The following is a 25,706-nucleotide window of genomic DNA, read 5'->3' as shown; positions in this document are numbered from 1 at the left end:
ATATATTGTATTGTACACCACTGGGCCAGTCTGCTAGTATTTCACTGACAGCATGAGTACAGAACAGATGAGGAGATCCCAGTTGAAGTACAGAGAATGTTTGAGGGGCAGGGGCTACAATTTCTAAATGGGCAGAATTTTGTGTGACATTTCTAGCTTGAAAATAGTCGATCTACAAGCTCAACGGTGAGCTTGTTGATAAGAGCGACTATTTTTCAGTGTGCGACGCTGCACTCAACTATACAATCCAACCTTTACTGGAGATGCGGCGTACGGCATGGATATCTACTACACAGAGGGCAATTATTTCAGCCTTTTGGAAAAGGACAATTCTCTTGGATGTAAAGGCCATAGTGCATGCACCTCCCATCTCACCTAGGTCCGATCAACTGTAAAAAAAAAAGATAAAGTCTGCAACACTGGTTTCTCTTCAGCAATTCCTGAAGAAGATCCAGCAGGATCAAAAACATCGATTTTTGCAATAAAACATTTGGAGCTGAGATAGCAGCGTTGCAGACTGTATTATAATATTATGTTGAATATATATGTTGAATGCTGCCTTCGGTTATACCGCATATTTAGCATTTCTTTCACAGTAAATGCTAAATCAGGGTGATGCAACTTTGATGATGCAGAGGGCCACTATATTTCCACACTCACTCCAGAGGGCCACAATGCATATACTGTCAGACAGTCACCTCTTATCTCCGTATTTTAACTTTTTCGGTAAATTAATGCTGTACTTCACCATTCTGTCACACAAAAGTAGCAAAAATAGCCGATCTACAAGCTCAAAACGTGTCGCAGTGCGACGTGTTTTAAGCTTGTAGCTATTTTTGCTATTTTTTTCTTTGCTATTTTTTTAACTGGAATCCTGAAAAAGTAACATTTTTATTTAATTTCAAATGCATTTAGTTATACTTATGTTAACTTTTTGAACTTAAATACAAATACATTGGACATAAAAAAGACTACTAGTAGTCAGGGAATATTATCAGAATAATGTCTTATCTGGGAATAAATTCCTTACCAAGAAATGTCTTCACCAATGTGTTTGTAAAAGTGTCTAGTAACACATCTCATAAAGACTGAAATGCAGTTTCTCTAGGAGAATTTTTCACAGCTGCTGAAAGTTGGGGTACCCACCATAACCTTATGCAGGGAAAAAAACAAAATTTAATTCTGCTTTAAGTAGCATGTGAGGGGTCAAACTAGGGTATTTTTATAATTCTGAATCCATTGCAAGCATTTTTTTTTGCACCAAAACCACTACTATATATATATATATATATATATATATATATATATATATATATATATATATATATATATATATATATAGGGGCTAGCGCAGCTCTGGAATCACCCACGTTGACTCTTAGAAGGAAGGGACAGATGGATCACCGTGCCAAAACACCTGGCTCCAGTCCGCTCCCATTCTATCTCCTTGCAAAAAAAAATCCATATTTCCTTAACTTTTTACAGTGGGGAAAACGAGTCATTTTCGTTCCGCGATCACTCCGCCATGGTGACTCGCGTGAGCTATGTTATTGTTCCGAGCGTTAGCCAGGACCATCCACCATCGCGCACACATATATTGTTGTTAAATATTACATTTTGATGTGGTGTCATAATTAAACTTAATGTTGATATAACACACTGACTATCAAGAATACCAAAACTTGGCACCTCGTGTTAAAACGATTGCCGACCCTTGGCCTATATTAACAGTAAGCAACAATCAATCATTGTGTTTCATTGAGAATAGGTCATGCATTAATAATGAGTCTGGCAAAGTATAACGAATCCGAATACAGTCAAATGCGGTCAAAATGCTGTTTTTATTCCATTCTCAACATATACAATATATATGCAATAATTACCAAAAGGTCTTCTTCAAGCAACAGGCAAACAAGGCATTACAAAGTGCTTTGCACAAAACAAGGACATTTGAAGACAATTAAAAATGGAACAAGTTCAAAGAAAAAGACAATTACAGTGCACAAGAAATTAATCACAATCCTCAGTAAAAGGCAGCGGCACGATTTAAGACCTGAGGCCGATTCTACAAATGTCTTTTTAGTTTTTCTGAAAGACGTATGTTTCTATATCAGTGGCGCTCAAACCTTTTCATATGGAGGACCCCCACAAAATTATATATATGTTTGGCCACGGGCCTCTGCTCGTCTGAACACATTTTGTTCCAGGGACAAAGGACCCCCAGAAGCAAAGATTTGAGTAAATATGTTTGCTTTAAAAACATCATTCAAAGATTTGCAAAAAATAGCAGATCTACAAGTACTGTAGATCTGCTACTGTAGATTGCTAATTGATAACCTTATCGACCGATTAACCGGTTAACTGATAAGCGGCTTTTTTTTTTTTAAATCTGAGAATCGTAATTTCAGATTTTAAAAAAAGTGCTTAGAAGCCGAGATACAGCCTTTTTCAGTGAGTTAAACAAGAAGTGAATGGAGCAGAAAATCTTCAAATCATCATATCTTGCGTTCTGAACATTAAAAAAAAAAAAAAGTTTTAATTTTTTCAATGAATTGTTAATCGTTTGATTTAATCGGATAATTTCTTAATCGATTAATTCGATTAATCGATTAATTGTTAACATCCCTAGTTTTGAGTCTATGCCATTGGAAAATAGCTGCTCCACATGTTCACAGCACATCACGTTGTGAGCTTGTAGATCGGCTATCTGGACAAATCTTGAACCAAATCTTCTCTTGTGGGAGGGGGGTTAGTTAGTGGCTCAGATGGGGGTCTGTGATCAATTACATACTACTTGACTCGGGGGTCTTGTCCAGTGTCCACCAAGACCTATTTTCCCCCTCAGCACAGCTCATGTTTATAATTGTTAAAAGGATACCTGGCTAATAAGCCAAATATGCCTTAATGCATTATAATCGTCCTCTATAGTTAAAATGTAAAATTGAAAACACCTTCAATATTTTATTTATTTTAGAAATAGTTCATCTTTTACTCAATAGGGACAATGCCCGTCGCACGTTGATGATGTCATGTGTCCATGTGTGGTCCAGCCCTATGGAATTTATGGAATGCATGTGAAAAAAAAAAACATATTTCAAATATAGATTTGATATCATATTAACCATAGGAAGTTTAAGTCGTTTTTTTATTTGCACATGCATTCCATAAATTCCATGGACAAATGACATCATCAACTTGCGACGGGCATTGCCCCTATTGAGTGAAAGATTAACTGTTTCTAAATTATTTAGATAATATTTATTATTTTTAATTTTACATTTTTAGTTATAGAGGACAATTATAATGTATTAAAAGGCATATTTGGCTTTTTATACACAGCTTTTAACAACAGGAGCGCTGCAGTTTTTTGAAACTCCAGCCGTGTGTTTTTGCGCTCCCACGTTCACACGTTCCTACTTGCCTTGAGCTGAATATATATATTTATTTTTTTCCTCTGGTGTTCGGAAGCGTTTTTTCGGCAAGCGCCTGCCGCTCTCACCTGGGAAGAAGCGGTTTGGTGGACAGTGGACTCACAGCCTTAGGGACCTGGGGGCCGGTTGCACCACCTCGCACTAAGTTCAAACTTAGCCTATAGTTATAACTTAAATGGCTTTTAAAAAGCCATTTAACCCATTTAGCCGGGAAAGTATCTGATGTCATTTTAGATTTCTTTGGCTATTCAAAAATAGCAGATCTACAAGCTCATAACGCGGCAGCGCGGAGTGCCGCGATATGAGCTTGTAGATCTGCTATTTTTTTTTAAATGTGACATTTTGTGCAAATATTTAAATATAATATAATTTGTTTTAAATATATATATTTAAAGATTTTCTCACATTTTCACGATATTTAAAAAAAAATAGCAGATCTACAAGCTCATTTACTCTCTAACTCTCTAAAATGACAGAGATGCATCTCCAGATTGAATGGCTTAAGCTATAACTAGGCTAAGTTTGAACTTGGTGCAACTGACCACCTGGTCTTTTAAAATATACATACATGACCTTTTGACCGTGGTCACTGTCATCTTGGCTTCTCGACGTCCAGCCTCTCCGTCTCCTCCATGAAAACATCTTTGTAATGTGAGCCTGGAGACAACGGGGAGGTGACCGCGTCCTTCCTCTCGGCGGACTCAGACTTTCGGCTGATCTTGGACAGCTGCAGAGACAGCGACCGCGTGGAGGTGAGGGATCGCGTGGAGGTGGTGTGGGAGTTCAGATCCTCGGCCAGAGCGCTCTCCAGGACGTGACACAGGGACAGGCGCAGCTTCTTCTGGAACTCGTCGCACATGAAGACGTAGAGGATGGGGTTCAGGCAGCTGTTCAGATAGGCCAGGTTCGCCGACAGCGGAACGGCGATTTGAAGCATCTGAACCATACCGGCGGTCGTCCTTCTTCGGTCAACCATAATTTCCACGAACTGGAAGACGTGGAAGGGCAGCCAGCACAGGAAGAAGGCCAGGACGACGCTTACGATGATGCGGAGGGACCGCCGCTTCCTCCCTCTTTGCAGGCGGCCGGCGCGAACCCCGATGGCCACGTAGGACGCCGTTATGAGCAGGAAGGGCACGACGAAGCCGGCGGAGATACGGAAAGCGGTCAGGCTCCAATACCAGCTGACCTTTGAGTGAGCGTACGTGCAGTACAGTACGCCCGGATAGGAAACCACCTCCCGCACGACAGCGTAAGGCACGCTGCAGGCCAGAGCGGCCAGCCAGATGAGAGCGCACGTGACCTGCAAGACAAGATACACCACAACATTGGGATACCCATGGGCCATGTACCTGTCTGAATACTTCAAAAACGTAAATGAAGTCCACAATCACAACACCAGAGACAGCTCCACTGATCATGCCCAACCCAGATTTGGCCCAAATCTGTCTGTTTTCTTAAATGTCATCATGATTTGAGTGTGTGGGGATGTCATTTTAAATAAGCCACTGTGCTTTTATTATGCGGGCTAAAACACTTGATTATGCGGGCTAAAACTCTTGATTATGCGGGCTAAAACTCTTGATTATGCGGGCTAAAACTCTTGATTATGCGGGCTAAAACACTTGATTATGCGGGCTAAAACTCTTGATTATGCGGGCTAAAACACTTGATTATGCGGGCTAAAACTCTTGATTATGCGGGCTAAAACACTTGATTATGCGGGCTAAAACACTTGATTATGCGGGCTAAAACTCTTGATTATGCGGGCTAAAACTCTTGATCATGCGGGCTAAAACTCTTGATTATGCGGGCTAAAACTCTTGATCATGCGGGCTAAAACTCTTGATCATGCGGGCTAAAACTCTTGATTATGCGGGCAAAAATCCTTGATTTTGCGATGAAATATGCGCTTTTTTTTGCAATTGTATGCGGTGAAATATGCGGAAAGTTGTGAAATATGCGGCAATATGCAAAAAGTTGCGAAATATGTGAAAAGTGTGAAATATGTGAAAAGTTGCGAAACATGCGGAAATGATGCGAAGCGCATATTATGCGATGCGGCCTTTTTGAAAAAAACGTTACCCCCGCATAATTATGCGCCACTTTGCTGATTATGCGGTAAATTCTGCGATCGCATAATCGCATTTTTCCGGAGGGTCTAAATGTCATGAGCGATCCAGTTTAGAGGAGCTTGTATTGTGAATTGTACTTCCGTACTGTTTCCATGTGTCTTTCCTAAATAAAGTATTCAATCAATCAATCAGTCAAACCTGAGCTTTGCGAGGGGTGCGCTTGTTTTGCGCCCACACCACCACCCAGGTGGACAGGCAGCGGTCCAGGCTGATGGCCGTCAGCAGGAACACGCTGGCGAACATGTTGACCACGCCCACCAGGCTGCACAGCTTGCACATGAAGCCGCCGAACGGCCAGGCTTTCTTCTGCGCGTGAGAGACGATGGTGAACACCAGGGAGACGGTGAAGAGGAAGTCGGCCAGGGCCAGGTTGAGGAACCAGACGGCGTTGACGGTCCTCTTCATCCTGAAGCCGGTCACGTAGACCACCAGGGCGTTGCCCACGCTGCCCACCGCAAACACCAGGCAGTAGACCACCAGGGACAGGATGTGCAGGATGTGGGCGGCGTCAGGACCTGCTGGGAGGCGGGGCCCGGGTGCAACGCTGAAGTTGTTGTTGGTGCCGTTCAAACCTAGACGGGAAACAGATTACATCAGTGGTGGAAAAACGGCAACTGTTTTTTTTTACTTAAGTAAAAGTATCAATACTGACTGAGAGAAGAAATACTCTGAGTAGAAATGCTCTGTTACTAGGAAAAGTCGCGTAATCAAAATTTACTTGAGTGGAAGTACAAAAGTATTGGCATCAAAATATGCTTAATGTACCAAAAGTAAAAGTACTCGTTGTGCAGAATGTCCCATTTCACGAGTTCAAAATGTGTACAAATCTTTTGAAAATAGCAGATCTACAAGCTCACAATGCGTCGCATCTTGTGAGCTTGTAGATCGGCTATTTTCTAATGGCCGAAATATACATACTGTAGGGCAATGATTGATACTAGGGGTAAAAGTATGTGTAACAATTCCTCAAAAGTATACTTAAGTACGGTACTTCAGTAAATGTACTCGGGTTACTTTACACCACTAGATTACACGAGGCTTGCGCAACATCACGGCTGTGTAATCATAGCATGGCTGTGTGCACCATGTGGTTTAGACCAATCAGAGCATGGCTGTGCAGCATGTGGTTTAGAAGACCACAGATTATTTTTTTCTAATTTCTAAACTGTCAGCAATCTTTTTCACGTAGTTGTGTAACCTGAGTCTTGTAAGAGGAAGTCTGTTTTGCAAGTATTGTATCCTCATATATGATTCAATGAGGCGTGTCCACTGTGCAGTGACACGTTGCTCTGCAGAATGTGATGTTTAATATTAAACTCATTCAATGCCATGCTTATTTATGGAACTTTGGCTCTGAGTGCCACAGCCAAAATTCATTGTAAAAAAAAAAGTGCTTAGGAAGCGAGATACAGCCTTTTTAAGTTATAGGTTAAACAAGGAGTGGATGGAGCAGCAAATCTTCCAATCATTATATCTTGGGTTCTGAACATGTTTTTCCAAAATTTTATTTTGAATTTTCTTTTTATTTAGATTTTTTTTTTTTTATGACGGATTTGACGGATTGTGGCGCACGCGGTGTCAGGCCACGTGACGGATTTGACGGATTGTGGCACAGAATGAGTTCCAACATGAAATAACAGGGTATAACGTAAGCCAGGGGTCTTCAACGTTTTCGGGCCAAGGACCCCCCCTTAGCTGAGAGAGAGATGAAGCATGGACCCCCCTACTCTATATTGTATAAAATTGTGTTTCAGGTATAACTCTTTTTGTTTACTTGGTCCGCTCTTTTTTCCCTCTAAACCAAACACCCCTTTGCCAAAAAAATTGCAGATCTACAAGCTCACAACGCCTCGCAGCGCGAGGCGTTGTGAGCTTGTAGATCAGCTATTTTTTGGCTAAAGTTCTCCTCAGAAAAGGGATGCTAGGGTAAGGCTAAGTGGTTAAGGTAAAAAAAAAAATCACATCACCCAAATATTTGGCGGACCCCCTGTAGTAACTCTGAGGACCCCCTATGGGGTCCCGGACCCCCTGTTGAAGACCCCTAATGCAAGCACTATGTAACTTTTTTTTTTAATGATTAAAATGTAATATTTAATGTGACACAAAGCAGGCTGGCTCTATTCGCTCAATGGTTAAACAAATAAAAAATAAAAGGTTCAGCACCAGGTTCAAATCCGGGCTAGAAGAGGAAAGTTACATTTAAGAACCTCTAAACAGGTTCAAATAACTAGAATGTAGAGAATGTGATAGGATAATCATTTAGCGACTTTTATACAGTATATCAAATCTACATTATGTGCAATCTATAGAATACAGCATGTTCTGGTTTGATCCAACAGTGTGCTCTGTTGTAAACAAGTTATTTTTAGACCAAAGATATTTCATTTATTGATGCAATTGTAATGTAAAAAATATGGATAATATAACAAAACAATTCAATTTTAAATAATGTTCTGTCCTGGCCACAGAGGTGTAAGTTTTGCATTTGATAATACAGGACGAGTCCTTTGTTGCTTTTAAAAGCTATAATAACACCATTGTGATCATAATCCTGGCCAATAGAAAAGTTTACAAATTCCCCTATAACAATATATATATATATATATATTAATGTGATTGTATGAACAGCTTACCTACAACCAAGTGGTGACAAGTAACTGAGTACATTTACTCAAGTACTGTACTTAAGTAAATGGTTTAGGTATTTTTACTTTACTGGAGTATTTCCAATTTTCAGTGCTTTTACTTCTACTCCACTACATCTCAAATATTGTACTTTTACTCCACTACAATTATTTGAAAACTTTAGTTTCTTGATACTTTGCAGATTTAGATTATTATTATTATTATTATTATTATTACAGAACCTACATCAATCACTTCAGCCCTATATGCATTTCGGTTTCATTTTTATACATTTGAAAACTTGTGAAATGGGGGCATTCTGCATATCTACTTTTTACTGTTGGTACTTTAAGTTCATCTTGATACCAATACTTTTGTACTTTCACTCAAGTCAATTTTGAATTCCAGACCTTTAGTTGTAACAGAGTATATTTCTACATTGCAGTATTGATACTTTTACTTAAGTAAAACAAAAAGTAGCACTTTTTCCACCACTGCAGTATATGAATGTGTATGAACAGCTTACCTGGGTCCATGGCTGTGATGTGATGTGATGTGATGTGATGTGGTGTGGTGTGATGTGGTGTGGTGTGGTGTGGTGTGATGTGGTGTGGTGTGGTGTGGTGTGGTGCGGTGCGGTGCGGTGCGGTGTGAAGTGATGGCAGTGACTTTCTCAGTCTGTCTTCTAAAGCAAAGTGAAGCAATCAGCTCCGGGATCTGTAACCTCTCTGACAGACAGATCAACATGCCACTCCCCCTGTCTCCACAAACCGCCCATTTATACCGTCTGATGAGCTCCATCTAATACAGCGGTGATGCAACTTTGATGATGGAGAGGGCCACTATATTTCCACACTCACTCCAGAGGGCCACATTGTACATACAGTATTGTCTCTCCGTATTTTAACTTTTTTTTCACCACTCTGTCACACAAAAGTAGCAAAAATAGCCAATCTTGTTTTGAGCTTGTTTTGAGCTTGTAGAGAGGCATTTTGTTCAAAACGGAGCACTCCTGCAAACTTTGGAAGCCATTTTAGCCAATCAGTTTCGTGTAATGACTATTAGAGATACTGTGTACCGATTCGCGTGACGTTTGGGCAAAATCTGTAGGAGTACGGTCAAAAAATGTGTTTTGCAAAAAGCGGCCTCCTGGTGGCGCTAGAACAGGCCCATGTAAACAAATTGGGGCAAAGGTTCTGAATTGGTATACACAGGGAGTGTGTGTGCACAGTTTCGCTGTGATCAAGCCAACGGTGCCGGAGATTAGCTGTTCACAGACGGGCACACACACGGACACACACACGGACGGACGGACGGACGGACGGACGGACAGGGTGCAAAACATACTCTCTCGCCATGCCTTTCGGCCTGGCGGAGACAAAAATATTACCAGAAACACATAGCCCTGAATGACCATAACAGGTCTGTAACTCTAAGCAGGGACGTGCACAGATAGACTCTAGGTGGTGCTGGAGCACCTGCCCTTTGCCCTCTTGACCAGAAGTGCCCTTTTGAAAAAAAACTAAAAAACATTTCAGTTTACAGCAGGGGTCTTCAACAGGGGGTCCGGGACCCCTAGGGGGTCCTCAGAGATACTACAGGGGGTCCGCCAAATCTGTATGTGATTTGATTTTTCTTTTTACCATAACCACTCGAAACCTAGCATCCCTTTTCTGAGGAGAACTTTAGCCCAAAATAGCCGATCTACAAGCTCACAACGCCTCGCAGCGCGAGGCGTTGTGGGCTTGTAGATCTGCTATTTTGGGCAAAGAGGTATAGGTGTAGAGGGAAAAAAGAGCAGACCAAGTCAACAAAAAAAGTATGATTTACTTGAGCACCTGCCCCTCAAAATGTCTGTGCACGCCACTGACTCTAAGAGCGTTCAAATGGAACCAAATGGACCCTCTCAGAGATATAAAAACAAACTCCTATTAGTTGGACTCTTAATATGTCATAGTAAACTTGAAAAGGTACTCCGGAAAAGGACGAATCCGTCTTGATCACTTGACTATAGTTAATGTGTACCTGTTTGCGTGATGAATCAAGTTTAGTAAAAATCGCCCTCCTGGTGGCGCTATAACAGGGTGGCATTTGTTCCTCAACGTAGTGTGAATGTGCGTGCAAAGTTTCACGGCCACGGGACACCGCATTCATGATTTGCGGCATTTAGTTCATTACGGGCCATTCCTGCAAACTTTAGATGTCAATCGTATAGCCAATCAGGATGGAATATGAAAAATCAAACAGATCCGTCGTGATCTCATGACTATAGAGATCATGTGTAACGATTTATGTTAAATTTGGATACAATCTGAAGGAGTAATATCCAAAAATGTGTTTTGCAAAAATCGGCCTCCTGGTGGCGCTATAACAGGCCCATGTGAAAAATTGCTTGCTGTGTTGGTGAAATGTCTGTTATGTCTCTCTGGGTCAAATGTGTCTGTAGCGAGTTCACATGTTTGGGCGTGATGTCTGGATGGCATGATTGACCAGTCGGTCAGTGGCGTAAAGTAACATTTAAGTACATTTACTCAAGTACTGTACTCAAGTACACTTGTGAGGATTTTTTATTTCCCATTTTCAATACTTTTACTTCTACTCCACTACATCTCAGAAGCACATATTATACTTTTACTCTGCATCGTCTGACGCGTTTTGAGCTTGTAGATCTGCTATTTTCAAACATTTTAGTACTTACTTTTGGTACTTTAACTCTCTCAGTGCCACAAAAGGAGTTATCCCGAGTTTTTTCTGAATGCCCTCAGTGCCAAGAACGAAAACAATATTTGCTGCTCCATTCACTTCTTGTTTAACTTATTACTGAAAAAGGCTGTATCTCGGCTCCTAAGCACTTTTTTAACTTAAAAAATAAATAAATGCTGGCACAATCTCAGTGCCAATTTCGAGAGAGTTAAGTACATTTTGATGCCAATATTTTTGTGCTTTTACTCGAGTAACATTTTGAACACAGCTAGGCCTTTGACTTGTAACAGAGTACTTCTACATTGTGGTGTTGATCATTTTACTTAAGTAAAACATGCGAGTACTTTTTTCCACCACTGTAATGACGGTTGAAGAGATGATCGGTGTCGTTTACTATTGTTTTGCTAAACGTGATGATGGCTTTATCGTTCCTATCAGAATGTGTGGGGGCGGGGGAAGGCGGATAATCTGACACGCTCATCAAGACGAGGGTTTTGCAATTGGAGGGAAAAAAAAGTGCTTTCAGTGAAGAAGGGAAGTGAAGCATTTGCAATAAGAACCTTGCACATCTCTAGTGTACACACAACATCTACACCCTTATCTACACACATACTGAACCATTTAGCCACACGCCTATCTGCAGATATACACACACACACACACACACACACACACACACACACACACACACACACACACACACACACACACACACACACACACACACACACACACACACACACACACACACACACACACACACACACACACACAGCAACACACACACACACACACACACACACACACACAGCAACACACACACACACACACACACACACACACACACACACACACACACACACACACACACACACACACACACACACAGCAACACACACACACACGTTTGTATTACTATACTTGTGAGGACATCAACACTTTAGGACAGCCATGTTATGAATGCCATTTAAAACTAATAATTGCCATTTTAACCGTAAGCCTAAAGCCGAAAAACAGCAGATCTATAAGCCCACAACGCGTCGCGCTGCGACTCGTTGTGGGCTTATAGATCAGCTGTTTTCGGTGCATGACACTGGCGCGCAACTAAGTATAAATCATGTTTATAACTCTAATTCCAATCCCCAAACCTAACCTCTAAAAGTCTAATCCTAACCTGAATGTTTTTCTAACTGTAAACGTATCTCTAAAAAATGTTTTTTTTAACTATAAAACAACCATTTGTCTTGTGAGGACCAGGAAAACGGTCCTCACAATGTAGATTTCTTCAAATTCTACTATACTTGGTCCTCGCAAGTATAGTAATACAAACACACACACACACGAAGCAGCCCACACACACACACACACACACACACACACACACACACACACACACACCCACACACACACACACACACACACACACACACACACACACACACACACACACACACACAAATGATGTGTCGCAAAGATTGGAATAAATGAGAGTCAAACGGTTAAACGTGTCAAAGACAGAGAGCCTTAAATGTCATAGTCATCTCTGTGTTCCCAGAAATGAAGAAAAGGATAAACATAAACGTTGTGTTATTGGAACGAAGTACAAATGGTTGTGAAAGAGCTAGACGACATCCACATGGGGAGACATGAAGGCGAACAGAGGGGGGGCTAATAAGGGCACAGATATGATATAAATAATTTACTATAAGCTTTTTATTGAGATCATTGGAATATCATCTTGTCTTCTCTCCCCTCCCCTCCCCTCCTCGTAAGACCTGAGGCTGATTCTACAAAATATCTTCTAAATCCCAACCGTTTTCTGATGTTTCTATATCAGTGGTTCTCAAACTTTTTCATGTCAAGGACCCCCCAAAATGATACGTATTTGGCCGCCGACCCCCCATCTCAAAATATTTTGTTCCAGGGACCCCCCCAGAAGCAAAGAATAAGAGTTAAAAATGTTTTTTTTTCCAAAAATAGCAGTTAAACAAGCTCGTAGCGCGGCACTCGGTGCTGCGCTACGAGCTTGTAGATCTATTTTTGAATAGCCCAAAGTGTAAAATAATGCTTTTTAGCTCAAATGAAAATGTGACACAGATGCTTCTTCAGGATTTAATAAGTTAAAGAGTTTACTTTACTTCATGCAAGCTTTAGTAACAGATGCACCACACATTGCGACAGATGATAGTAACTCTGTTTAAAAGTGATCAAACAGTCCAGGCTGGTCGTACAGTATGTTAGCATGTTGCACATCTTAGCGAGCGTCGTGGTGGACACTCTTCAGTTGTACGCGACGGTCTGGTCGATCCAGCTCCTCAGGTAGGAGACGCGGGCGTACACGGCGGGCGTGCGCACGTTGCAGTCGCTGGTTCCCCAGGAAACGATTCCCACCTGAGACCACACCCCACCGCTCTGACACACCAGGGGACCGCCGGAGTCGCCCTGGAGATAGAAAACACACATTTATATAGAGTCACCCTGGAGGTAGAAAACACACATTTATATAGAGTCACCCTGGAGATAGAAAACACACATTTATATAGAGTCACCCTGGAGGTAGAAAACACACATTTATATAGAGTCACCCTGGAGGTAGAAAACACACATTTATATAGAGTCGCCCTGGAGATAGAAAACACACATTTATAGATTATTTAAATGTTTTTATAATACATTTTTTGATAAAAAATCGGTAAAATCAGGCAAAAATACGAATTGAATAACATAAGCCTAACCTAACCCTAACCCTAAAACCGAAATAAAGTAACAAAAAAACACCCAAAAACGGCCAAAATCCACCCAATAACCGCAAATTTTCGCGGGGCGCATGCACGCGCACTTCACGCGCGTGCATGCGTCGCCACTGGTGTGCCCCCTCACAATTTTCAACTGCACCCTTAGTCATTTCATCCTGGCGCCGGGCCTGACTTGGTGACTAGTTTTAGATTGTTGGCATGGTGTTAGGTATGGGTATAAGGTTTACAAAAAACATCGCAAACGAGTTGGTTTGCAATAATTCCAATATCAAATAGGTCAGTATTTCATGGTTGAAACCAGAGCCTTCTATTGGAGAGTCGCGTCAATGAGGGGGCAGAGACAGCGCTGGTCAGTAAAATATCTGAGTACTTCTTCCACCAGTGCCAATAGGACATGTCTGAATGATTCATATGTGTTGGTCAGTAAAGCACTTTTGAAACGTGCTTTACCAGGAATTCTCAACCTTTTCGTTTCTACTTGGACCCAATGGTACGGCCACATAGGAGGGTCCTCCTTCTATACTGTATATGCCGGGGGACCTATACGTACGTATTTGATCGTTAACCTACATAGTCTACATGTTGGAGGCAGCCCAGGGCTCCCCGGGGGCTCCTGGTAGTCAAGTTCCCCTGGGCACTGGCCCCCGTTGGCCCAGTCCATCATCCGGCCCTGATCTGTATCCACTCTCACTATAGTCTAGTCTGTTCTGTTCGTAATAGAGTTGAATTTGCACTTTATTGTATTACTCGACGACACTGCAAATGAGTTTAATTACTCAGTGTAATTTCGAGAATAAATAAATCTTGAATGAATGAATGAATGAATGTTTCACACAGCGTGGAGGGGGGGGGGGGGGCTCATATATGTTTTCCTTCTCAAAATCAGCAGCAATACAGACACATAACCCAGAGGATTACTGTATGTCAGGGGTTTTACACCAGTGGTCCGGGGACCACCAGTGGTCCTTGAGGGGGTTCCAGGGGGGTCCCCAGCCAAATTAATAGTTAGGAACCAAATGGACCCTTATATGTCTGTAACTCTGAGAGTGTACAAATGGAACCAAATGGACCCTAACGGGTCCATTTGGTTCCATTTTGTACACTCTCAGAGTTAAATGAACACTAATGATGATGATACAGTGTAGACTGGGACCCCTAAGAAATCAAAATGGTTGAGTCCCAGCTGGCATATCTTTTCAAATGGGGGTCCCTGGGCTAATATGTGTCAATTTGGGGGTCCTTGATGCGAAAATGGTTGAAAACCACTGCTGTATGTGATGTAGGGCTTTCACGACTAGAGATGTTTACTGGTCGACTAATTTGACCCAGTGGTAGTCCACTAGTCGACTTAAAAAATAAATAAAATAAAAAACAAGATATATATATTTTTTTGCCATTGTTTTAATGCCATCACTATTATTATTATCCTCCTGACTTTATTTTTAGGCCGTTTTAAGGGAAATACTTCTGGCACAGCAGCACGGCAGTGTCAAGGATCCTCAAAAGGGCGTTATTGCCCAATAATAGGCTATTATTGGGCATACTTTTGACCCCCTTTTGATAAAGATAAAGGCAGGAGGATCATAATAATAGTAATGGGCCATTACTATGGCACTAAAACAATAAAAAATACATTTAAAAAAAACTTGACTAGTTGGTGAAAGCCCTAATGTGATTAAACAAAGTCTGATAAAAGAATAAAGACGTGAACATCGGATCACAAAGCCCAAATTGGGGGGGGGGGGGGGGGGGGGGGGGGCAGGTGCTGAGCGACGATCAGTGCAGGAAAATAGAACATTAATCAACGCTGTAGGGCTCCAATAATACAGATGCTTTATCGTGCACTTCTGGTGCAATAAAACATCTGTTATATTGGAGCCCTAACAAGTGGCAAGTGTTTGTTATTGTTCTATTCAATGAAAGCCTAACGTCTCAGGTTATACCTGTATATGAAGTAAGAGCATTGATACAATCATAACCCAGAGGATGATGGTTACCTGGCAGGAGGACACTCCAGAGGCTCCGGCACAGATCATGGCGTCAGTGATGCGGTTCTGACCCCAGTACTGTTTACACTGAGCCGGACTCAACAGAGGCAGAGCGACCTGCTGCAGGATGCGAGGAGAGGCTGTGGAACACAGACAATGACACTTATAAACATTATATATACTAGACCATACCCGGTCGACGCATCCGTGGGGTATATGCGCACATGATCTGGCAACCCGGGAGGCAGTTCGTCCCATAGCTGGGCAGCCCCGTAACCATGGCGACAGTGTTTTACACTAAAACGCTAATAAGAAGCTGAGATTTGATGAAATTGAAAAACGGGCTTCACAGTTAAGTTCAGATGGTAATGGTCAATGGCTGTGTGCAAAATCAGAGCAATTGCTCCAGCCACTGAGGAGAACCGGGTAGTGACACCACTACAGACAGACAGACAGACAGACAGACAGACAGACAGACAGAGGTTACTAGAATTATAGTAGGATACTGTATATTTGTATATAAACTGCTCAAAAGAAGTTCGGAAAAGTTGCAATAGGGCAAGTGAAGCTGGTGTTCCGTTACGCAGAGTGACAGCATTATTTGGTGTCAGCCCTGGTACCATTTGCAAACTTAGAACCAGGTTCTGTGAGACTGGTGAAGTCAACAAGGAAGACAACAACCCAAGACCCCTTGCTTCACTGAGGAACCAGAGATTTACAGGCAAGATTTGCACAACAGAACCAAAGACAGATGTCAAAGTTGCAGGACCCATGCTCAGGTGCCAGTCACACACCTCTGACTGACACACACCTGCCTGCAAATGGTACCAGGGCTGACATTAAATAATACGTAATCTGCATAACGGAACACCAGCTTCACTTGCCCTGTTGCACGGGCCTCATCCTGAAGGGACAAACGTGGAATCTTTCCATGGGGGCAGTGTTGCTGCTTGGAGCAGACACACTCCAAATCAACAAAGTTGCAGAACCCATGTTCAGGTGCCGGTCACTCACACCTGTGAGGCAGTCACACACCTCTCAGCAGGTGTGTGCTGGCAGGTTGCTTAAAACAAGAGCGATTACCAACAGAAGCATATTGGGTGATTTTGGCACATTTTTTGGAGGCGCTACCCACATGTTTAGCTGTGTTTCTCATTCCACGAATGCCCGATCCTTACAAGCTGTACCTCGTTGTAAAGGTGTGTGTGTGCGCATGTGCGCATGTGTGTGTGCGCGTGTGCGTGTGTGTGTGTGGGGCTGTCACGATTACACATTTAAGTTGACGATTAATTGTCATTCAAATAATTGTGATGAATGATTTTAATTGTGTGTTTGGCCATTGATCATTGGAACATTATGCCCTGTTGGGCTTCATAATAACAAATTCCACAGGGCAGATATGACAAATAACTGAAATTATTATTGACATTATTGACATATTTGATAATTCGATAATATAAAAAAAGCAGCTGTAAGAAGCTATAAGCTTGTAGATCAGCGATTTCTGCTTTTTTTATATTTGAAATGTGTGAAAATCTTTCAACATGGAAATGATTACGCAAAAATAATTGCGATTATGTAATCATTGTGACAGGCCTGTGTGTGTGTGTGTGTGTGTGTGTGTGTGTGTGTGTGTGTGTGTGTGTGTGTGTGTGTGTGTGTGTGTGGTGTGGTGTGGTGTGGTGTGGTGTGGTGTGGTGTGGTGTGGGTGTGGGTGGGTGGGTCGGTGTGTGGGGTGCGGTGTTTGGTGTGTGTGTGTGTGTGTGTGTGTGTGGTGCAGTGTGGTGTGCCTGTCCACCTACATGTCTGTCCGGTGCGTCCCCATCCCGTGGTGACACAGCGTGTCCCTGAGGGGACGGACAGGCTGGAGGAGGCCAGACACACGGGGGACACCCTGGAGGTCATGCGGGCCGGAGAGGACAGCCTGAGCAGAGTGACGTCGTTGTTGAAGTTCTGGGTGTTGTAGTAAGGATGGCTGATGGCCTGTATGGACACACACACACACACACACACACACACACATACTGAGCCTATTGCTCTATCCCAGGGGTCTTCAACAGGGGGTCCGGGACCCCTAGGGGGTCCTCAGAGTTACTACAGGGGGTCTGCCAAATGTTTGTGTGAAATGATGTTTTTTTTTGTACCTTAACCACTAGCATCCCTTTTTCTGAGCAGAACTTTAGCCAAAAACAGCAGATCTACAAGCTCACAACGCCTCGCGCTGCGAGGCGTTGTGAGCTTGTAGATCTGATTTTTTTGGCAAAGAGGTATATAGGTGTAGAGGGGAAAAAAGAGCAGACCAAGTAAACAAAAAAAGTTTCATCTGAAACACAATTTTATACAATATAGAGGAGGGGGGTCCCTGCTAACATCTCTGTCTCAGCTAGGGGGTCCTTGGCCTGAAAACGTTGAAGACCCCTGCCCAAGCCTGTAGCTGCTTTAACCCATTAAAACCGGGAACCCATCTGTATAACCACTTTAATCATTATTTCATACTTTGGCTATTTTTAGTTTTTTTTTGCTCTGTAAAGCACTTTGAGCTGCGTTTATGTCATGAAAGGTGCTATATGAATAAAGTTTATTGTTATGATCTACAAGCTCATGGCAGATCTACCTTGTAGATCTGCTATTTTTGAAAAATCGTGAACGTTCTTGCAAATCTTTGAATATGGATATATTTTTTTAAGCGAACATTTGTAACTTGCTTCTGGGGGGGTCCCTGGAACAACATATTTTGAGATGGGGGTCCGCAGCCAAATACATGTCATTTTGGGGGTCCTTGACATGAAAACGTTTGAGAACCACTGATATTATAGCAACATGAGTTAAAAAAAAAACTGTTAAGATTTAGAAGACACTTGTAGAATCCCCCAGAAGCAAAGATTTGATTTAGAAATGTTCTCTTTAATAAATGCAAAGATTTGCACACATTTTCACGATATTAAAAAGAAAATAGCAGATCTACAAGCTCATAGCGCGGCACTCGGTGCCACGCTATGAGCTTGTATATCAGCTATTTTTGAATAGCCCAAATCAATGTTAAAACGACACAGATGCGTCCTCGGTGTGAATGGGTTGTGTGTCTTACCCTGGAGATGGAGAGGACCTGGAGCTGTTCACTGCCTGACTGACGGTCATGTTCTCCTAAGACCACACGATGACGTCCAGGGCTACACACACGCACGCACACGCGCGCACGCACGCACGCACGCACGCACGCACGCACGCACACACACGCACACGCACACACGTCACCATGTTAACTCACTTTAAAACAACCTATACAAACCCATTGTAACTTCAAACTCCATTTTAACCACAATAAACTTTATTTGTATAGCAACTTTCATGACATGGAATGACAACTCAAAGTGCATGACATAGCAAGATTTAAAAATCAACCAAAAAAATCATCTAAAAGCAAGGGTGAAGATTCTGAAGAAGTAGGTCTTGAGCTGTGCTTTAAAGCTATCCACAGAGGCTGCCTGTCTTAGGTGTAATGGTGCTTTAAAGCTATCCACAGAGGTCTGTCTTAGGTGTAATGGTGCTTTAAAGCTATCCACAGAGGTCTGTCTTAGGTGTAATGGTGCTTTAAAGCTATCCACAGAGGTCTGTCTTAGGTGTAATGGTGCTTTAAAGCTATCCACAGAGGTCTGTCTGTCTTAGGTGTAATGGTGCTTTAAAGCTATCCACAGAGGCTGTCTGTCTTAGGTGTAATGGTGCTTTAAAGCTATCCACAGAGGCTGCCTGTCTTAGGTGTAATGGTGCTTTAAAGCTATCCACAGAGGCTGCCTGTCTTAGATGTAATGGTGCTTTAAAGCTATCCACAGAGGCTGTCTGTCTTAGGTGTAATGGTGCTTTAAAGCTATCCACAGAGGCTGCCTGTCTTAGGTGTAATGGGAGTATATTCCACGCTGTCGGTTTTTTAAGTCATTGTAGGCACCTCTAGCAGGTCAGCATGATGTTAGATTCATTGAAAACACTGTCCTTGGTTCTGGTGACTGATGTTGTCCTTTAATACGTGAGGAGGCTGTTTTTTTTTTAATCTTAATTCTTTTTTGTGTGTGTGACTGATTTGAAGGGGGGTTTGGGGGGATGTCGGGGGCCTCATTACTCACGACACACGGCAATGAGCAGCGGTCACCACCCAGTACTGGTTGATCAGAGAACCTCCACAGAAATGGAAACCTGTGTTGTCCTGAGAGAGGAGAGGAGAGGATGGAGGTTCATTCAGACACCTTCAAACATCTTAAGTGCTATAAGACCACTGGTTCTATGTCTGTACTCAGACAGATCCTCTGTTAGTTTGACTCTCAGACTGAACACTGTGGATGTTACTGAGTAGGAGGACATGATACTGTAATGATGTGACAGTATTATTATGACCGTATTATTACCTGTAGAGACACATGCCACAGTGTGACAGTATTATTATGATATGCATTATTATGATATGTATTATTATGATATGTATTATGATATGTATTATTATGATATGTATTATTATGATATGTATTATTATGATATGTATTATTATGATATGTATTATTATGATATGTATTATTATGATATGTATTATTATGATATGTATTATTATGATATGTATTATTATGACTGTATTATTATGATATGTATTATTATGATATGTATTATTATGATATGTATTATTATGATATGTATTATTATGGTATGTATTATTATGGTATGTATTATTATGATATGTATTATTATGATATGTATTATTATGATATGTATTATTATGATATGTATTATTATGATATGTATTATTATGATATGTATTATTATGACTGTATTATTATGATATGTATTATTATGATATGTATTATTATGATATGTATTATTATGGTATGTATTATTATGGTATGTATTATTATGATATGTATTATTATGATATGTATTATTATGATATGTATTATTATGATATGTATTATTATGATATGTATTATTATGATATGTATTATTATGATATGTATTATTATGACTGTATTATTACCTGTAGAGACACCTGCCAGGGCCAGGACCCAGACACTGCATTCTGTCCGTTAACAATCTTCTCGTCTTCTCTGACCTGAGGCTTGATGGATGGAACTCCACACCCTGAGACACACAGAGACATAACACACATTACAGAGAGACCACACATATATGAGACCACACACACAGTACAGAGAGACCACACATATATGAGACCACACACACAGTACAGAGAGACCACACATGAGACCAAAAGACAAACATTCAATAGTGTCGCGAAAAAGCACTTCTGTGATCTTGTAGATTGATTGTAAAATAATTAAAACAATGATGAAAAAGACGTGGTTTTGGACTTGCAACGTTTTCTCCCGACAGCAACGATATGTTTCTATCATTGTGACAATAAAGCCACAAACAGCCACTCACCCAGTGTAGAGGCCAGCAGAGATAGACAGCTGATCAGGAAGAGCATGTTGGCCATAGTGAAGTCTGTCTGTCTGTCTGTCTGTCTGTCTGTCTGTCTGTCTGTCTGTCTGTCTGTCTGTCTGTCTGTCTGTCTGCTGCGGAGGCCCTGCTCTTATACCTGTCTGTGACGCACCTATAACCCCAACCTCAACCCCAACACAACCAGTGTTGCCATGTCCGCTTATTATAAGCCACTGTGGCCTTGTTTTTTTTTCTATGAAGGCGCATGTAAATAGTGGTGGTTGGGTTTTTGTGGGTGTTGTTTTTGGGCTTCCTTTTAAACCAGTGGTTTAAACAACCACCACAATTTTCATGTCAAGGACCCCCAGAATAAGACCCCCATCTGAACATATCTTGTGCCAGGGACCCCCAGATCTGCCTTTTCCCCCCAAAATGGCAGATCTACAAGCTCACAACACATCGCACGTCAGCTATTTAAACAATCCGTAGCTGATGTGTTTAAAGTGATAAAACAGAATGTTATGCTACATTAAGTCTTTTTTTCTGGGAACCGTGTGTGTGTGTGTGTGTGTGTGTGTGTGTGTGTGTGTGTGTGTGTGTGTGTGTGTGTGTGTGTGTGTGTGTGTGTGTGTGTGTGTGTGTGTGTGTGTGTGTGTGTGTGTGTGTGTGTGTTTTTCTCTGGCTAAACCTGGCAACACAGAACACGAGCCACACACTGCTGAGTGTCCCTGGAGCCGTGCAGGTGTGACAGGTGTGGGAACTTCACTGCTTTATCTGTCTGTCTGCAGCTGGCAGTGTTTCATAACCTGTCTGTCTGTCTGTCTGTCTGTCTGGGTACAGCAGACACACACTGTACTATACTCAGTGATGGAAGAAGTACTCGGATAGTTTACTTAAGTACAAGTAGCAATACCGCAATATAAGAATACTCTGTTACAAGTAAAAGGCCTGTGTTCAAAAGGTTACTTGAGTAAAAGTACAAAAGTATTGGCATCACAATATACTTAACCCATTAAGACCCGAGGCCGCTTCTAAATATGTTTTAAATCCTAACAGTTTTTCAAAAATAGCAGATCTACAAGCTCATAGCGCGGCACTCGGTGCCGTGCTACGAGCTTGTAGATCTGCTATTTTTGAATAGCCAAAGAAACCTAAAATGACACAGATGCGTTCCAGGTCTAAATGGGTTTAAGTTACCAAAAGTAAAAGTACTAAACTTTTGAAAATAGCAGATCTACAAGCTCACAACGCGTCGCCATGTTTCTTTACAATTGTCATTTTCTTTTTATTTGAGAAACAGGTGTACAGCATATACATGATGCCCCACAGGCCACTCCCTAGTCCCTGCCCCCACAAACACAACAATAATAGTAAATAAAAAAATAAAAAAATAAACAAACAATAAATAATAACAACAATGACAACAACAACATCATCGACACATGAACAGCACACATACACACAGTGTGTGTAAATAGAGTACAGAAGTCCTGACGTCACTCGTTCATCCCTTGGGTCATAAAGTCATGTCTCTATGGAGAATAACATTGGGTCATCTTAGAATCGTCTCATATAAGAATTGTGGTCCAAAAATAAACAAACTGTCTCTGTGATATTATCAGGGAGGAGGCTCTGTATCGTTTATGATAGTCAGTCACTTATATTTGATACAGTCTGTTTCTGGAGAAAATTTAACTAATTAGTCGGAAGTAACATTATCGTTTTCTCACCGTCAGTTGATGCTTCATATCCATAAGAGTCAAACTGTTTATTTTTTTAACACAGTTCTTATTTGACGCGATATTAAACACGTCTATGGGGATTCAGAATGGGGGTGGAAAACCGCGAACCAGGTAGACAAACCAAGGATGTGTAAATTACGTCAGACTTCGGTGCTCTATAGCAGACCAGTTGTGGGCAGCGAACCTGTCCACACACACCGTCACTAACCATATCAATCAGTAGTTTCACTCTGTTTAAGCCATTTAGACCTGAAGCCGGTTCTACAAATGTCTTCTAAATCCCAACAGTATTCCCTACCTATGTTGAATGCACTTATTGTAAGTCGCTTTGGATAAAAGCGTCTGCTAAATGACTGTAATGTAAATGTAATGTAATTCTGAAAAACCTATGTTTCTATATCAGTGGTCCTCAAACTTTTTCATGTGAAGAACCCCCAAAAGGACATGTTTGGCCGCCGACCGCCATCTCAAAATATGTTGTTCCAGGGACCCCCAGAAGCAAAGATTTGAGTTAAAAATGTTGGCTTTAAAATAATATATATTCAAAGATTTGCACACATTTTCACGATTTTTCAAAAATAGCAGATCTACAAGCTCGTAGCGCGGCACGTTCACAGACACGTTCCAGGTCTCAATGGGTTAATTGAGAAAACAGTGGAGACCAAAGTTGAGATATCTGATCTTGAAACATTTTAAAAGTGGGCGAAGACTCATTTTTCCAAAACAGAATAATACATTTCTTGGAAAGTATGTTTTATAATCAACAATCTATTTTTTGTTTTTGTTTTTTGATCCATCTGGATCTCAGGCAACACATCTAGTAAGTAGACACATGGGGATAAGTCACATTCCGTTTCCAATACAGATTTTGTAAATTAATCAAATTCCAGAAATGTTTTAGATTTTTTTTACACAAAACATGTGTAAGAATGTTCCTTCGTTTTATCTAGGACAATGTAATGAGTCATCTTTAGAAATGTTAGATAACAAGTATATAGATACATTTAAAATGAGCTTCTTTGATTGTGTTACTTGTAAACAGGAAATGTATTCTGTCACAGACTTTACAATTGTTGTTACATTTGTAAAAGTGAAAGGTATGTTGCATTAAAACTAGTCTTTACATTTAAGTAAGTCATTCCTCCCCTCTTCCACACCTCCTCCCCAGCAGGGTCACAGGGTTCTTGGCAAACAAGTCATGTGTCTCCTCCTCCAAACTGCACACACACTCTCTGGATGCCAATTCAGAACCTCTGCCCCAAACCCTTCAGATTGGCCTGTTATAGCGCCACTATGAGGCCCATTTGTGCAAAACACATTTTTGATGCGAAACTGTGCACAGACACTCCCTGGATGCCAAAGCCATATTCCATCCTGATTGGCTAAAACAAAAGGCCTCAAATCATGAACACAGCATGCGAAAATGTTCAAATCAGCCTCATGGTGGCGCTATAACTTCTCGTTGTTTTTACCTATAACTGCACCGATCTGTGTAAAACTTTGTATGTGGATTCCCTAGAGGCCAAAGACAAACCTTTGCCCTGCATTTTTCACATTTGCCTTTTATAGCGCCACCAGGAGACCGACTTATGTAAAACAATTATTTTGATATTATTCCTTCAGATTTGATCAAAAAATCATGCAAATTGATACACATGATCTCTATCAAGTCATGTGATCAAGACGGATCTGTTTGATTCTTCATATTCCATCCTGATTGGCTAAGATTGTACATTGCTGGCTCACACTAACCTACCTGACCTGGTGGAGACCTGTGTGCTCCGAGGAGCACTTTGTCTAGTTGAACAATAATTACACACACACACACACACACACACACACACACACACACACACACACACACACACACACACACACACACACACACACACACACACTTTTCACTATTCAAATCCCAAAATAGCAGATCTACAAGCTCATAACGTGTCAGGATGCAACGTGTTTTGAGCTTTTAGATCGGCAATTTTTGCTACTTTTGTGTGACACTGTAGAATGACTGACATTCATCTGTGTGAACGTCAGATAGATAGATACTGATAAATGATATGTGTGGTCAGCTCTCTCCTGGTTGTGTCTAACAAACAGACACTAGTTAATGAACACTGTAGTAATGATACTATCAGATTAAAATGTCTGCATGGTGTGAACAGTATCAATCTGTGAACATGTTACACCAACCAGACGACCATGTCTTTGTTTACCTCTCATCACCACAGAGCAGACAGACAGACAGACAGACAGACAGACAGACAGTCTGAAGGTGACCACAGAGCAGACAGACAGTCTGAAGGTGACCACAGAGCAGACAGACAGACAGACAGACAGACAGACAGACAGAAGGTGACCACAGAGCAGACAGACAGGCGGTGACCACAGAGCAGACAGACAGTCTGAAGGTGACCACAGAGCAGACAGACAGACAGACAGACAGACGGTGACCACAGAGCAGACAGACAGACAGACAGACAGACAGACAGTCTGAAGGTGACCACAGAGCAGACAGACAGACAGACAGACAGACAGAAGGTGACCACAGAGCAGACAGACAGACAGACAGAAGGTGACCACAGAGCAGACAGACAGACAGACATACAGACAGACAGACAGACAGACAGACAGACAGACAGAAGGTGACCACAGAGCAGACAGACAGACAGACATACAGACAGACAGAAGGTGACCACAGAGCAGACAGACAGACAGACAGACAGACAGACAGACAGACAGACAGACAGAAGGTGACCACAGAGCAGACAGACAGACAGACATACAGACAGACAGACAGACAGACAGACAGACAGAAGGTGACCACAGAGCAGACAGACAGACAGACAGACAGACAGACAGACAGACAGACAGACAGACAGACAGACATAAGGTGACC

At 41.7% G+C, this 25,706-nt stretch overlaps 2 protein-coding genes across 2 annotated transcripts; both read right to left on the bottom strand.

Moving 5' to 3' along the window:
- Window positions 1-3,937: 3,937 nt before the first annotated feature.
- On the bottom strand, window positions 3,938-8,801 carry LOC311041971 (C3a anaphylatoxin chemotactic receptor-like). Its single transcript, XM_084052467.1, has 3 exons — window positions 8,718-8,801; window positions 5,705-6,138; window positions 3,938-4,734 (listed from the first exon to the last, which is right to left on the bottom strand). Exons 1-3 carry the CDS (start codon window positions 8,725-8,727, stop codon window positions 4,024-4,026), a joined length of 1,155 nt encoding a protein of 384 aa, XP_083908593.1. The 5' UTR covers window positions 8,728-8,801; the 3' UTR covers window positions 3,938-4,023.
- A 4,373-nt stretch (window positions 8,802-13,174) lies between these two features.
- Window positions 13,175-21,105, bottom strand: LOC311042126 (chymotrypsin-like protease CTRL-1; the record flags this gene model as incomplete). The annotated part of the gene is made up of 7 exons (XM_084052681.1): window positions 13,175-13,336; window positions 15,648-15,778; window positions 17,441-17,621; window positions 18,727-18,808; window positions 19,757-19,836; window positions 20,653-20,756; window positions 21,060-21,105. The coding sequence occupies 7 exons, from the start codon at window positions 21,103-21,105 to the stop codon at window positions 13,175-13,177; spliced, it is 786 nt and encodes a 261-aa protein (XP_083908807.1).
- Window positions 21,106-25,706: the final 4,601 nt, after the last annotated feature.

This window comes from Gymnoscopelus microlampas (assembly GCF_963454915.1).
Source record: "Gymnoscopelus microlampas genome assembly, chromosome: 3".
Lineage (NCBI taxonomy): Eukaryota > Metazoa > Chordata > Actinopteri > Myctophiformes > Myctophidae > Gymnoscopelus > Gymnoscopelus microlampas.
This window is presented reverse-complemented; position numbering and strand designations above follow the sequence as displayed.